Source organism: Eptatretus burgeri, chromosome 15, assembly GCF_056783735.1.
Source record: "Eptatretus burgeri isolate ZD-2024b chromosome 15, Ebu_testis_v1, whole genome shotgun sequence".
NCBI classification, from domain to species: Eukaryota; Metazoa; Chordata; class Myxini; order Myxiniformes; family Myxinidae; genus Eptatretus; species Eptatretus burgeri.
Genome location: NC_140975.1, coordinates 40,177,384 through 40,194,104, shown reverse-complemented (window position 1 = coordinate 40,194,104; position 16,721 = coordinate 40,177,384). Strand labels below are relative to the sequence as shown.

At 44.5% G+C, this 16,721-nt stretch overlaps 2 protein-coding genes across 5 annotated transcripts in view; both read right to left on the bottom strand.

Annotated features, from left to right (window-relative positions):
• Positions 1–3,010, bottom strand: part of LOC147012002 (uncharacterized) — a 71,976-nt gene extending 68,966 nt beyond the window's left edge. For all 3 annotated transcript variants that reach the window (XM_085856527.1, XM_085856528.1, XM_085856524.1), the window contains exon 1: positions 2,902–3,010. The gene's annotated coding sequence lies outside the window, so the exon portion shown is untranslated. The remainder of the gene's footprint in view (positions 1–2,901) is intronic.
• A 4,119-nt stretch (positions 3,011–7,129) lies between these two features.
• Positions 7,130–16,721, bottom strand: part of LOC147012000 (transmembrane prolyl 4-hydroxylase-like) — a 79,256-nt gene continuing 69,664 nt past the window's right edge. For both annotated transcript variants that reach the window (XM_085858005.1, XM_085858004.1), the window contains 2 exons: positions 8,674–8,783; positions 7,130–7,464 (listed from right to left, as the gene is read on the bottom strand). In XM_085858005.1, coding sequence (XP_085714131.1) covers positions 7,167–7,464; positions 8,674–8,783 — 408 coding nt within the window. In that variant the 3' untranslated portion in view covers positions 7,130–7,166. The remainder of the gene's footprint in view (positions 7,465–8,673; positions 8,784–16,721) is intronic.

The window sequence follows — 16,721 nt, the reverse complement described above, 5'->3', positions numbered from 1 at the left end:
AAGACCTTGCCCAGCAATGAGAGTAGTCACCCCTCGGTAGTTGTTGCAGTCCTGGCGATCACCCTTCCGTTTTCAGAGAGGGACAGCAAGGCCCCTCTTCCAGTCAGTTGGGATGATGCCTGTGTTCCAGGCAGAGCAAAGAACCACATACAATGACATGAGTACAGCATTTCCACCAGCCTTGAGAAGTTCAGCATGGACGCCACAGATCCCAAAAGCATCACTCCCTTTGAACTTGTTCGTCACAGCCTGTTTCCATAAATGAAGGTGGTTCACAGATGATTGGAGGGCCAGCGATAGGGATAGGAACACCCCTGACATCCAAATCGACAGCTGATGGAACCTTTCTTTCACGAGTGTTTACATTTTGGTGTCATCATAACGTAATTTTTGTTCATAAACTCGTATTGAAAACAGAGGATGTTTGGATGATAGCTATGTTTTCAACCCTGTTTGTCTGTCTGTGAAGAGGATATCTCAAAAAGTTGCATACAGATTCGGACGAAATTTGGTGGATAGGTTGGATATGTGACAAGGCTGAATAGATTAAACTTTGGTAAAGTTCCGGATCCAGATACGAGAATCCTAAGTGATTCTTAACCATCGAGAAAGCCTGGTGTTTGCTTAACGGTTATGGTGGTTGACTTAAGATCAGAGGGTCTTGAGTTCATGCCCCTGTTTTTCACCATTGAACTAACACCACATGGGTTGACTCAGCCCATCATCCTTCTAAGGTGGGCAAAATGAGTACCAGCTTACTGGTTATGGAAAAAAGGGCATGGCATCAGCAGCACAGCCACGCCCCCAGAAAATGATGCAGTGAAGCAGCCACAGGATACATACAAGCAGATAATCATCAAGAGATAGGGCCAAAAACGATATATCGAACGATATTTCAAAACGTTGTGGATGGGATATGACAGAAGTAGGAGGATGAGTTGGTTCGGTGACAAAAACAAGCCGATTCGATTTTGGTTCAGGTCCAGATCCAGATCCGGCCTATCAGTGAGACACAAAACATAAACTGTTGAACTTGGTGGAGGGAAGTATTATATATATATATCTACCTCTCTAACTCCACCACCTAAGGTGTAAGGAAGTTATGTTTTCACCTCTGTCTGTTTGTTACTTACGAAATGTTGATGACTTCCGTCGTGTGTGTGTGTGTGTGTGTGTGTGTGTGTGTGTGTGTGTGTGTGTGTGTGTGTGTGTGTGTGTGTGTGTGTGTGTGTGTGTGTGTGTGTGTGTGTGTGTGTGTGTGTGTGCCTTTGTTTGTAGGCATGATAACTCGAGAACGGAAGAAGCTACCAATGTCAAATTACACCACGTGATTCAGGAGGGTGATGGCTAGTGCTGATTAGATTTTGGTCAAAATCGGTCAAAGGTCAAGGTGAGGTCAAACATTCGAATTTTGATGGTTTGGTACAAAATCATCGTAGAAACTTCTGGTATGAGTCGCTCCCTTCTGTCGAGACAGCTTTTATTAGACAAGGTCAGAGGTCAAGTTGACGATTTCGTAAGTACCAGTCTATGACTGCTTGGTACTTGACGAAATCTTCAATTTTGTCAAGTATGTTGGTCTGTTCCGTTTGTTTGTTTGTTTGTTTGTGTGTACGTCTCGCTCTACAGGTCGCATTTCGAGTCGGAATGTCATGAAACTTCACCAATGGACTTATTGGCCACCAGAATAGAACCCTATAACTTTTGGCATGTCAAGGTCAAAGGTCAAGGTCAGGAAAAATTCCTCAAAATCGCGAAAATCCGTATCTTTTAGCATGGGCCGATTTTCAAAAATTCACGTCTCCGCCAAATCTTAACGGATTCCTTTCAAATTTGAAACACGGACGTAGGAGGGGACTATCTTTGACTGGATTAATTTGGTCAAGTCCTGGCCCTATGGGCCATTTTTATTTGTTTGTGTGCAGCATATCTCAAAAAGTTGCAAATAGATTCAGATGAAATTTGTTGGACAAGTTCGGTGTGTGAAAAGGACGAACTGATTCGATTTTGGTGAAGATCCAGACCTGGATCCGGATCCGACTACTCGAATCAAGTGATTCTTCAATCATTGAGAGATATCGGGCCTAAAACGATATCTGAAAAAGTTGTTGCCAGATTCGGATGAAACTTGGTGGACACGTTGGGTGTGTGACGAGGACGAATCGATTCGATGTTGGTGAAGATCCGAATCGGGATCCGGATCCGATAATTATTTAATTATTAAAGCGATTCTTCACCATTGAGGGATCGGGCCAAAAACGATATTTTTCAAGACAGTCGAACAATGGTAACCCGAACTCGTATGTCATTCATTCGTCACATCAGTCATTCATTCTTTCGGTCAGTCAGTCAGTCGTCCAGTCATTCAATCCATAAGTCAATCAAAACTCTTATAAACCATTTGAAACAAAATGCTTCATTTCAGACGTCAGAGGAAGTTTGCCTGATTGAGTGATGACGAGGACGAGTTGAGAGCACATATCGTAAAAGAGAGAGAAAATATATTTTAAAAAACCGATATTAAAGTATGTACATCGCCGGCGATGAGATTGCCATTGGTAACGTCACGTGCTCGTCTCAGAATTTTTTTTTTCTTTTCCTGATCTCTCGGTTGTTAATGTTATATTTCTTTTAATTCCTCTTGAGGACAGAAACCAAACGCAGTATAAGCCTTCAACGTCCAAATTTCAACGTGGCCCTTTCCTTGGACCGACAGACCTATGGATTCTTGGCCAGAGGCGGCGGGACGAGCATCTCCCACGGGCCTGGGCCTACACACGTCGAGATAGTAAAACGGCAAAATGAGACGATATCGTTAATCTTGGGTTGTGTGGCCTCCTTACTCTCTTTATGGTGAAAGGAGAATAACACCCAAGCGTACACAACGACGTGCGAACTCACCCCAAGCGTAGAGCGCAAGAAGAAGCACCGCACGACTCCGCTACACAATGCCGCATCACGTGACTTTTTTTTTTTTTTTTTTTTTTTAAACCGCCCTCTTCCCACTTCCCACTTTCTGACTCTCATTCCCATTCTCAAATCAAACTGCCTTCCGCATTTCCCACAACATTTACGTCGCCGATTTGTCAAACGTATTTTTATCCCAATTCAAATGAGAGGAACCGGCGTTACATTTTTTTTTTAATTAAATGTATACACCGTCCAAAAGGTTGACTGGTTGAAAACTTCTTTGTTTTCAATTAACAGATTAGCAATAATTAAGTTTTGTCGATTAATTAATTCGATTAATAATTAAGCTGGGTGTTTGCTTTTATTATGAGTTTGATATGCCATTTAGTTTTTTTTGGGGGGGGTAGAGACGGTTGTGAAATGTGGTGCTGCATCGTGGAGCACGCGTTTCATGGCGACCTCCATTGTGGCCTTTGGTGCCTTGGCTCAGCTAACTTGACCGATGGATTAAGTAGATTGAGCCAGTTATAGGTGATGACTTCTTTAATGATTGCCTTGATTAGTCATAAGGTCGTGCATCAAGCACTATCAATTAAAGTCCTTTTAGAGAAAGCCTTTCCTGTCACTAAAGCATGAAATGACTCCCTTGATCACACTTACAGATTTTCTTTTCCATTATCTTGTCTATGATACCATATACAGAAGTTTATGGAACGACAATAGCGAGCAAGCTCGCCTGAAATGAGACCTTGCAACCCTTGGCCTTATCCGCCCTTGAAGTCATGATGGCAACTACTCAACACTGCCACGACTCACGAAAGATGGAATACTTGAAAAAATGTGACTTTGTTGAACAACCCTTGAACAAGGGTTCATAACCCTTCCCTCCACCTCCCATCTTTCTGAGAGCATGTCGTCAGCTTTTCAAGAGTTCATGGCTCTTTGGGAGTTTAGATCCGCAGGCAGATAATGGAAGAGGTTCAAAGTCTCTTTAACTTCTCGGCCTCACCATCGGACATGACTTCTGGTCCAACAATAACACAGTAAAGCTGCCCTCCAAAGCCAGCCACACACCTAACAACCTCTGTCGTTACAAGACATTCCACTTCCAAAATCACAACTAGTCAAGAGTTACAAACTACAAGGCCTGTGTACATAACTCAGTGGAACACTGCTCTCTGCAATGGGACTGGTGCTCCAACATCACATCCGTCTCTCCTGGATGTGGTGCAACATATAACTGTCGACATTATCCATGGCATCTGAAGCCCAAGGCCTGTTGTGGTCCCATCCGTCACATGTCAATGGCCTCTATTTTTTAACTCCTCTCCTCAGGTTTAGTTCCCTCTGCTCTCTCTCAGCCCTCTGATCCTCCAAGATGTATGGATTCTTCCAGTGACCCCCTCCTGTTTAAACTCCAACATTTTAAGGTTTTATTGCACACTTCCACTCTGTTGTTGCTCTTTGCTCCAATTTGTAGAACTGCTTTCCAGAAGTGGTTTACACAAGGATACACAAGGGATGGATAAGATTACACAAGGATACACTACGTAGAAGGAGGCCATTCGACCCATCAAACTTGCACAACATCTATAGCACATATTTTAAATCCAGCAGTTTATCAACTTAAATTCACTCGGGGAGGGTCTGTGGAGATGCAGGATTGGGGATGAGAAATGTGGGGCGGCAGAGACATCACCAGTGTGTGTGTTTTTATGCACGTGTAAAACACTAGAATGGGGGTACCCAGCGTTGCCCGTTGCTATTCTAATCCTGTTGGCATTTTGAAGATGTCAAATTTTGAATTTTTTTCAATTTTTGGGAGAAACCTAAAACACTTCCCGACACCAACTAAGGAATGGGGTCGGGATCATTTAACATTACCTTTCATATAGCTTTAAAGGTTGAGGCACTATGGAGCGATTTGTTTTTAAAAATAAATCCTCCAAAAATTCCAACGGTTTTTTTTTTTCAAACTTTTTTTTTGGGGGGGCCTAAAACACTCCCCAGCACACACTGATGAACCTCTGAAAGTTTGACGAAGATCCTTTTGGCTATCTATGAGAAAAATGACAACACAGACAGACAGACAGACAGACAGCCAAACATCTCACTTTAGTGTACTCGGAGGGGTATCTCATGTTGCTCGGTGTTGTTCTCATCCTGTTGGAATTTTGAAGAAATCAAATTTTTTCTTCTGAAAAAAAATATATTGTGGTGGCCGAAACACTTCCCTCCACCCACTAAGGAATGGAGTCAGGAAACATTTAATACTAGCCGAAACCCCGTCACAGACGGATTCCGTTCATTTAACCACCCTCATCAGCTCACCCACACTCGAGGGACATGGACTGGACAGGGTGTGCTTGCCCCCGCCTACTCATCCCCCGCCCCTGCCCCATTCCCCACCGCCTCCCACCCCCTGCCTTCAATTTGCTTACCCCCGCCCAAAAATTGAATTACCCCGGCCCCGCCCCTTCACTCCCCGCACCCTGTCTCTTGATTCCACGCCCCACTTGCCCCCAGGCCCCCACCCCCTGTCCACCCCCTCACACTCAACCCCGCCTAATTCACCCCAGCCCCGCCCACTCATCCCCGCCCCATTCCCCCCCCCGTCTCCCGCTTTCAATTTGCTTACCCCCGCCCAAAAATTTGCTTACCTTGCCTCCTGCATCTTCACTCCCTGCCCCCTTCTCTTCATCCCCCGCCCCCGCCTCTTCACTCCTCGCCCCCCCTCTTAACGAAAAGTGTTTATTCTGCTTCAGATTTGAAAGTTGACAATTGCCACTATGTGCGATGCACTCTTACAGGTACGAAGTTTCTTTCAGTCCAGGTCACAGTACCGAGAAAAACGTGACGCGACCGCTAGGAGGAGCACAAAATTGGTCCTTCAGTATTAATATATAGAAGATTACCTTTTACATAACTACAAAGGCTAAAGAAGTTTTGGGCAATTAAAAAAAAAAATCCAAAAATATCCAACTTCTTTTCCTCAACACTCACTTATGAACCTCTGAAAGTTTGACAAAGATCCGTTCAGACGCCTCTGAGAAAAATGGCGACACACAGACACACACAGACAAAGAGCTCTCTTATGGTATCGACGAGCAAATACAACCCATCACTTCACTAATGTGGACAATAAAGGGGAGGGGGGGAGAAAGAAGGAGGGTGACAGGGGGAGGGGTGGCAGAGAGGATGAAGAAGAGGAAGCTAGTAAGGGGAGGGAGAGTGAGAAGTGGGGAGGGGGGAGAGTGAGAAGTGTGGAGGGGGAGGGGGGAGGGAGGAGGGGGAGGTGGGGAGAGTGACACCTCACAAAACGTTGCTATTCACTGCAGGAGGTAGGAGGGCATGAGACACACACACACACACACACACACACACACACACACACACACACACACACACACACACACACACACACACACACACACACACACACACACACACACACACACACACCTAATTGGTTGACACAAAATCCTTATACAAAAAAAAAAATCTGAAACTTCACATATCTGATCTATGACCCCATGTGAGTGAAAAGTTAAATTTATGATATCATCGGTCACATGGTCTGGTGGCCATATTGGATTGAAAATAAAAATGTTAAAAAAAAATCTTCTCCAGAACCCCTTAACAGATCAATATGAAACTTCACACATATGATTGACTCGTAATGGGGAATATACTTTGAATTTTTTTTTTTCATATTCACGTTCATTGACGCAATTTAGCCTCAATATGTACAGAACTGGTTGTTAAATATCCGAATAATAATTCATGAGTAAATCTATGGATAATGACAATGCATGTTCTACAATAGGGTGCATGGATGATACAGGTAGTTGGCGATCATAGGAGTGGGCCATAATAGTAGCGTGTTCAGTGAACGATGGTATTTTTGTTCAGAATGAGCACACAGGGCAAGACGAATGGCATTCTACGAATGCCATTCTAGTTGATCATTGTAATTGGTCGTCAGGCCCAGAACCAAAGTCAATATTATTCTCAAAGATTATGGAGAGATTTTCACAGGTATGATGTCATGAAATGTGGTAAGGGGCATCTATTTATTATGTATGCAGGAGTGTTGGAGCGTTGTTTATGGGGTAAAAATTCCACCATATTGATGTCATAAATAGATGGCCTCTTCAAAGCAATGTAGGACACACTATTTTATCCATTTGTCTTTACATCAGGACTGAGAGCATGAAAATATTATTTCCAGCTCACTTTATTACTTCTTCACACCATCATTCATCACAGCAGTAAAACTGGACATCATTAAGTGCTGTGTCATCTCCAGCAGAGGTCCATTCTTCTATTTTTGTGCGCATACCACAGATCGCCTTTCCTCCACAATCATTACTCCAAGACCCATATGTACCAAAGTTTGAGCCCTGTCCCATTAGCATAGATCCGTCTGTGCATCTGAAGTCAATGGTGTTTGCACTGGTGTCATCTCCAGCACCTTGTGAGGACTCGACTTGCATGCGGAATGCCAACAAGTAACCAGATGGACACCACTGAGGCTGTGTCCAGCAACCCCACCTGTCCAACACACATGATACAAGGGCAATGTCGTGGTGTTATTCTAATTGTTAATAAGTCACTCTGTCATCAATTTCTAGTCGTGAGCCCATCTATCAACGTTATAGATTCCACGGTGTCATTCGTGATTAGACGAGTTGGCACTGGCATCCTGGACAAATTACAAATTCCTGCTCTAAACTACAGGGGGCACTGCATCAGCAGCACAGCTGCACCCCCAGCAGTTTCTGCCATAATATAAACAGGCACTATAAACAGTGACATGTACAAGCCGCAGTGATGATTCAACTATCACGATGAATTTGTTTGATCACCTGTGAAATATTCATTTACATCATATAATGATGCATTGACCTTCATCCATGCGTGTCGACATCACATTAGCAGCAGGTGCTGATGACATCAATATAATTTTAAAGACTTGCATCAATCGGTCTACACTATTTTCTTGGTACAAGATCTTTGACAAGACTTACGACCACAAACAAATCTAACTCGAAGGGCACTCGGTAGAGCGTATACCTCCGCCATGTAATGCCTGATCCTCGAGAACATATCGGGCCCAATACTTTTTTACTATATCGTTTTACAATACAGTACGAAATCGTTTTTGAGCCCAATCTCTCAATGGTGGAGAATCACTTAAATAGTTTAGTAGTCGGATCCGGATTTGGATCTTCACTAAACTCTAATCAGTTCGTCCTTGTCCCACACCCAACCTGTCCACAAAATTTCATCCAGATCCGTCCACAACTTTTTGAAATGTCCTGTACACAAACAAACAAACAAACAAACAAACAAAAGTGTGAAAACATGACCTCCTTCACCTTCGGTGGTGGAGCTAATAATGTAAATGATACTCATGATTGACGATGTGAGAATACGACCCGGTTACATCCGGAGTTACTCTTGGAAGTGTAATGGAGGCTGAAAGAAGAATCCTTTCTTTATATCTCCTGTTTGGATGGTGCTCAATGGTCATAGCTTCTGGAGGTCTCTCTATTCCTTTCTGTGTATTCCTCATTTTACTCTATCACGTCCCCGTGAACTCCAGGAAATGTGTTGAATCCACCAATTATGGAAAAATATTTTTACAATTTTCCAAACCTCACTATATGAAACATTCCCATGCAAGAGAATATTAGCGCCCCCCTCTCAACCAACCCCATCCCGCCAAAAGCAACAGGTAGTTCGAAACCATGTACGCACTGTCCAGCAGCTGACATGATGTTGAAAAACTTCTGGTCATCTTCTGAAGTGCAGATCAAGGTGATACCATTGAGAGAAGAATCATCTCCAATACCTTGATAGGGCTCCACCTTGTAAGAGAGAGAGGGAGAAACAATAAGACCCACATGTGTATAATCACAGATACCATGTACATTTGTCCATAGTTTTCTCAAGTCCTTGCATTACATGTAAAAGTACAGTCTGATGATGTGATTGTCCTGCATGTGATTTATTCACAAGCTCCATCCACGATGAGTGTTAGATTCATGTCAATAGAAAAACTTTAATTAAATATATAAAAGTAATTAACTTGACAAGGTGTAGTTTGTTCACACCAAGGTACATCGCTGTGTCAAATTACAGCTATCAGGTTGAAGTTGGTTCTGAAGGACCTGTAGCATTTAATTGAAGAACTTTAAAATGTTGATGGAGGCAGATGATGAGTGCAGCATTAGCTCTTCTCCACCTGTGCAACTCAAAATTCGTTTCAACTTTATGGGATGGGAGGATTTGGTCTTGAGGTATGCACACTCACCTCTGAACCATCCAATCGAATCTCGGCCCAACCACAAACTGTCATCGTGGTGTTTCACAGGCAGGGTGATTCATCATTGTGTAGTGCCGGACAACGGATTGATGATACACTGGGTAGCCCAATCTGCCGACATTAGTTGGTGGAAGTTAAAGATCCCACGGTGTCCTTCGCAAAGAGTAAGCGAACTATCGCTGGCACCATGAAAAAATCATGTCCCGACCTATAGGGGCATTGCATCAGCGGCGCAGCCACGCACTCACCCAAAGATGCAACTCGCAACCATGTGCTACATGTGAAAGAAGTTCAAGTTTTGTTGTGGCCAGTTGGCCAATTGGTGCTCGTTGGACCACCAACATCCCCACTGGCCACCGTTGCTGATCGCAATGGTCCATCTCCAATATTTCAGCCTTGCAGAGTTGAGTAGTCCTTCATGCATACTTTTTCTCCAGGGTTCAGTACGTGTTTCAAATTTAGCCCGATTCGGACATACCGATTCATAAAACAATTTGCAGTCGGCTTCATTCGGCTGCAGCTTCATTTGGCTGCGGAGTAGCATCACTGGCTGAGTGATGGTGTTGTCACATGGTGTGGCTGTGCTGCTGGTGCAATGCCCTTTTTGTAGGGCAGAAATTTGGAATTTATTCATCGTGCGGGTAATAGCTCGCCTACTCGTCGTGAAGGACAACATGGGATATTTAACGTCCACCAACGAATGCCGACAGACAGGACGTCCATTTTAACGTCCATCCGAGGAAGGACACACACATTGATGAATTACCCTGCCTGTGAAACACTGGGGTGATAGTTTATAGCTGGGTCAGGATTCGAACCCAGATAGACAGCGAGATGCGAGTGTGCCTGCTTCTACAGTCTAGACCATCTGATGAGACCAAATCACAGAGCGGGACGACTTGGGTCGAAGACCCTCCAGTTGAAGACCAGAAGGAATACACCCTACTACATATTATATTCGTCTCCCACTCATTATATGTTTACATTTACACTTACAGAGCTCAATCATACTCACTCGAGTCTTGGATATTGCCAAATTCACTCTAACACAGCGTGTGAGAGCAGCGATCGAGTCCTGACAACGTGAAAATACAACTACACCACCAACCGACAACTACACTACCACCCTACAGATATACTACCAACCAACAACTACACCACCATCCTCTAACTACATTTCCACTATACTACCAACCTACAACTACATTTCCACAATACTACCAACCTACAACCATACCACCAACCTACAACTACATTTCCACTATACTACCAACCTACAACTATACCACCAACCTACAACTATACCACCAACCTACAACTACATTTCCACTGTACTACCAACCTACAACTGCACTACCAACCTACAACTACATTTCCACTATACTACCAACCTACAACTACACCACCAACCTACAACTACATTTCCACTATACTACCAACCTACAACTATACCAACAACCTACAACTACATTTCCACTACACTACCAACCTACAACTATACCAACAACCTACAACTACATTTCCACTATACTACCAACCTACAACTATACCACCAACCTACAACTACACCACCAACCTATAACTACATTTCCACTATACTACCAACCTACAACTATACCACCAACCGACAACTACGCTACCACCCTACAGATATACTACCAACCTACAACTACACCACCAACCTACAACTACATTTCCACTATACTACCAACCTACAACTATACCAACAACCTACAACTACATTTCCACTATACTACCAACCTACAACTATACCACCAACCTACAACTGCACTACCAACCTACAACTACATTTCCACTATACTACCAACCTACAACTACACCACCAACCTACAACTACATTTCCACTATACTACCAACCTACAACTATACCACCAACCTACAACTACATTTCCACTATACTACCAACCTACAACCATACCAGGAACCTACAACTGCACTGCCACCCTACAACTATACCAGGAACCTACGACTGCACTACCAAACTACAACTATACTCTGAACGTATGAACATGAAAGTGACGAGGAGGATGAGGATGAGGATGAGGACGAGGAGAAGAAGGAGGGTGAGGACGAGGAGAAGAAGGAGGATTAGGATAAGGAGAAGGAGGAGGAGGAGAAGGAGGATGAGAAGGAGGATGAGAAGGAGGATGAGAAGGAGGAGGGGAAGGAGGATGAGAAGGAGGAGGGGAAGGAGGATGAGAAGGAGGATGAGGAGAAGAAGGATGAGGAGAAGAAGGATGAGGAGAAGGAGGATGAGGAGGAGAAGAAGGAGAAGGAGGATGAGGAGAAGGAGGCTGAGGAGAAGAAGGAGAAGCAGGAGGATAAGAAGGAGGAGAAGGAGGATGAGGATAAGAAGGAGGAGAAGGAGGATGAGGATAAGAAGGAGGAGAAGGAGGATGAGGATGAGGAGAGGAAGATGGAGGATGAGGATGAGGAGAAGAAGAAGGATGAGGATGAGGAGAAGAAGAAGGATGAGGATGGAGGATGGAGGATAGAGGATAGAGGATGGAGGATGGAGAAGGAGGATGGAGAAGGAGGATGGAGAAGGAGGATGGAGAAGGAGGATGGAGGAGGATGGAGGATGGAGGATAGAGAAGGAGGAGGAGAAGGAGAAGAAGGAAAAGAAGGAGGAGGAGGAGAAGGAGAAGAAGAAGAAGGAGAAGGAGAAGGAGAAGAAGAATGAGGAGAAGACCCACCTTGACCATGAACCCCTTGGCAAATGTACCAATTGGACACATATCATCAGAACGCCAAGTGCCCCATTCACCACCGTTGTTGACCGAAATCATGCCGATCGTAGGACGGACTATCGCCGGTGTTTGAGCACCGCACAATACTCCGAGAGAAAGAATCAGCAGGAAAGACGCAGAATAGGAACTCGGAGCCATCGTTGGTGAAGAGATTGGACTGGGGTTGGTTCTGAAGAGAATAAATGATTCTGGAGCAGCACGGTGGTGTGGCACAATATCTTCAACGTGCTGCTCTTATACCGCAAGGTAGTGCTTGCTCAAGACTTCGCTGACGGCACATGGTTTTCAAAAGCCATATAGTTACGAGGAAACAGTCTTTACATTCCCAGCAACGTTGCCGTTTGTGTTTACTCAAGATGGTTCGATGGACCTTCGTGGAGAAAGTTTAATCCAAAGCGTGAGAGAATGTTCCAGCTGTTCGCCTCTCACTCAGACATTAGAGATTCTTTGTTTGCCTTTGTGGATGTTGTTTCTGGAACAGGGAGTTTGAGAACTTTATTGGGAGAAAAAAAATGATAAAAAACTTTGCAAATAAAATTGCGATATAGTACCATCTGCACAGAAGATGGAGTAAAGGGAGAGGCAAAAAAAAAAAATTTAAGTCAATTATTCTGATAAACAAAATATTTGAACGGATAGTGATATGAACTTTGTTTTCTCTACGTTTGATATGTAACTTTACATCTTTTACATTTGTACAGGAACAGCTGCTTGTTGCAGGAGCTTTAATTAGGATAGGAGATAAGCGTACTTATTTTTACGTCATAAATCATAATCTATGAGAAAATGACATTTTCACAATGCCATGACGATCAAGGTTCATCTGAAAGTTCAAGGAGAAGGCAAAAGGGTCCATGGGTTAATTTGAAATGTTTTAATTACCTCCACCACCGAAGGTGGAAGTTATGTTTTCACCCCTTTCTGTCTCTTAGTTTGTTAATTTCCGGAATCCTTCGGATTTCGACAATTATGTTGGTCGGTTGTGTGTGTCATTCTGTGTGTCTGTCTGTGTGTCTGTTTGTTAGTTTGTTTACCCTGCAGCAGCCACACCGTTTCAGCGGTCATGACCAAACTTTGTAGAGGCATCAGCCATGGTCCAATTTAGACACTTGTCGTTTTTGGTGAATCTAGGTCAAAGGTCAAGGTCAAGGTCAAGGTCACCGAAAAACCGTCCGCTAAAATGGTCGTATCGACTTCAAACTAAATCCAAAGTGTGCGTCTTCTAATTCTGCATCCAACCATATGTCTCATTGGGGTAACACAACAACACCCTTCTTAGTGGTCGGGGGTCGAATGTCGGGGGGGGGGGGGGTCGGGTCAAAACTTTCAAATTGCGATAAAAACGCCATTTCAAGTCCCATTGACTTCCAAGTTATGATCATGACCAAACTAAGTGAAATAACTCATTAAACAGTAGCACTATCGACTTATAAGAACCAAATTGATTTCCAGGTTTTTGTTTTTTCAGAGCTCCTGGAGATATGACAAAGTTATTCCAGCAATTCCTTGCTCAACGAGCAATTTCATTTGTTTGTGTACAGGATATCTCAAATAGTTCTGGACGGATCCGGGTAAAATTTTGTGGACAGGTTGGGTGTGGGACAAGGACAAACTGATTCCATTTTGGTGAAGATCCGAATTCGGATCTGAATACGAGAATTATTTAATTTTCTAAGTGATTCTTCACCATTGAGAGATAGAGCCAAAAATGATACAGTACTGTATGGCATGATATTTCAAAAATGTATTGGGCTCGATATGTTCTCGTGGATCAGGCATTACGTGGCAGAGGTATGCGCTCTACCAAGTGCTTTTCTAGTTATTCTTTGGTATCACTGCAGGTTCACATGAATATATGCTCAATAAGTCTACAAAGCCAAGGTGTAATGCACGTCCTCTTTGGGCAAGGGATCCTACTGCTCACGTCATTAAAAAAAAAAAAAAACATCAAGGCTGCCAGGATGGTCAAGGACCTAGTGGTGAGCACAATCGGCTCTAAGCTGTCTATCCTGGGTTCGAATCTCGGCCCAGCTATAAACTGTCATTCCGGTGTGTCACAGGGCAGGGTGATTCATCAATACAGACGTTAAACTGGACTCTCAGATAGACTCTTTAACATCTCTCGGATAGACGTTAAATTGGGCGTCCCGTGTGCTGGTATTAGTTGGTGGGTGTTAAAGATCCTATGGTGTCCTCGTGAAGAGCAAGAGTTATCGCCGGCACCCAAAACAAATTACAAATTTCTGCCTTAACCTGGAGGGAATTGCATCAGCAGCACAGCCACACCCTCAGCCAATGATGCAACCCCGTAGGCTTGTGCTGCATACCAAAGAAGAATATATATATATATATATATATATATATATATATATATATATATATATATATATATATATATATATATATATATATATATTTAAAAACGTCCACAACAATACATGGGTTGACATTTCTGGTGTTCCCATCCACTCGCAAAGCTCAGGTTCGAGCTTTCATTCATATATATATAGTGTTGCGGTTCTCGGAACCTCATGCATACAACAGATAGGTCTCGCAAGACAGTTATGCCATTATTATACGTGTAGATAGTCCTCTCCCTTTTGTTTAGCGGGTCAACAAGGAGTGCGTTGCGATGATTTAATAGTTAGGGTTGCTAAATCATTTTCTTTTCATCCCTATGCTTCTTCTTTTCTTTCCTGGGATAAATCAGTCACATGCGCTTTCGCAGAAAGGTGGGCAAACTGCCGCGCCGCCCTGAAGGATCCGCTGTATCCGGAGTCTCGTTCCCAGGCGAGCCTGAAACCCAGCATGTGCGGCAAGTCACGTGCGCTTGGTGCTGGAATGTCGATTTGAGCTTCCAATAAGCTGGGGAGAATTGCCGATTGCATTGGAAAGGCATGTGAACAAATACCTATTGAGAGGCTGCACGAATGGTGTTTTTCACAGCACGACGCCCACGCTGCACGAAACACCACAGCATGTTCCACGGCCAGCACGACGCCGACGCTGCACGAAACACGTGCTTGCCCCTCGTTTCATTTACCACAGCATGTAGCACGATGGTCCACCGTACCCTCTGCCCTGCTTGCCCCTCATCTCGTTTACCACAGCATACCATCCTTCACCTGACACGAAGTGCGGTCCACGATGACCTGAGATCTCAGAGCGAACACCCCGGGATCCGCGAGCTGCTCCGATGGAGGATATGTGGTTGGTCCGGGAGGTTCTCCGGAAGACCGCGGGTCCATGGTCGGTTCACCAGAGGACAAGGGATCCAGACCCGATGAAGATTTACTTGTGATTCGCGTATGCTGATTTTGGTGTGGGCGATTCGTGTCTTGTGGAGTCGGAGCGAAATATTCCCACTGCTTGGAATGGCCTTGCCGGAAACGAAGTGAGGCGGTTTCCGGCCCAAGGGGTGAGCCACGTGAGGGGTTGGGGCCACTCGAATCACCCGATTCGGGCAATAACATTGAATTTGGCACGGCTCGCTCCCTCCTCCCCCCCCCGAGCTTCGGGCCCTATAAAAGATGGAGAAGTTCCTCCGTCGTGTGTGTTTTTCACGCTGTGTTTCCTGTCCTCGACCCCTCCTCCTGCTTCTCGTCTCCGCCCATGCCTCGCCTCGTTGACTCTGCCTCCTAGTCTCCGCCCACACCTCGCCTCATCCACCCGCCTGCCTGGTTCCACCCACTCCTCCACCCTCGCACTCTGGACTCTGCCCTTCTCCACTCAAGCTCCTCCTTCATGAGCACAGTCTACACACGTATGGCTGGGGCCAGAGACAATGCAACTACTGTCGGGTACCACAACACGGAGCACCCACCCCCCTCAAAACGAATTGGTGGCACGTCGTGCCATCAGGCGCCCACATACCAAGAGCATAACCTCAACTCCCCTCCCTCCCTGGTTGCAAAAGTCCCTTCTCATCGGGGTTTCTTTTTCTGTGTGTGTCTGAGTGTGCTGGCGCCTGTCTGATAAGTAAGTGTGTCGATCATTATTATTGTTACTGTTATTAATTTCGCATCAAGTCTGCTCTGTGTCTGCTTTCATAAGTTGCTTGTGTTGTTGTCGCACCATACCTCTCTCCTCTATCCCTGCATTACATACCCCAATCAATATTCACTGTGCTACATACCTTTCCTCGCTTGCTTGTTAATAAATAATTATCATTAGGAATGTTCCCTGCTCATTTTTGTGTTTTCTCCCATTGGTCCAGCATAGTCCGAATCCTACTATAGCCGGGACTTTATTCCCAACGATCCGTTCCTTTTAGCCAGTATGTCCTTGGCAGTGTCGCTCGGCTGCATCCGATCTGGTTTGGACAAGGCGTACCGAAGGCCTGGTTCCCCAGTAATTAAATCACATGATTAATTAGGTAACCTGATTAACCCATAGACGGGAGGACCCTTGGTCACGCGTTGAGTTATTGGCATCCATGGTTGGTTAAGCGACCCGTCGCATCATGGAATTATCCGTGTGCGACGGCCTACAATTCTGGGGAGTCTGGTGGGAATCGACGTAGCTTGGATAGCATCCCGCTCCCCCCAACTCGTGGTCTTCTCACCCGACCCCGCAACTATATATATATATATATATATATATATATATATATATATATATATATATATATATATTGTTGTGGTTGAGGAAATTCGCAAACCACCATCAGGTCCCGTAGGTGAGGTATCTCTGTAAGTACATGTGTAGTT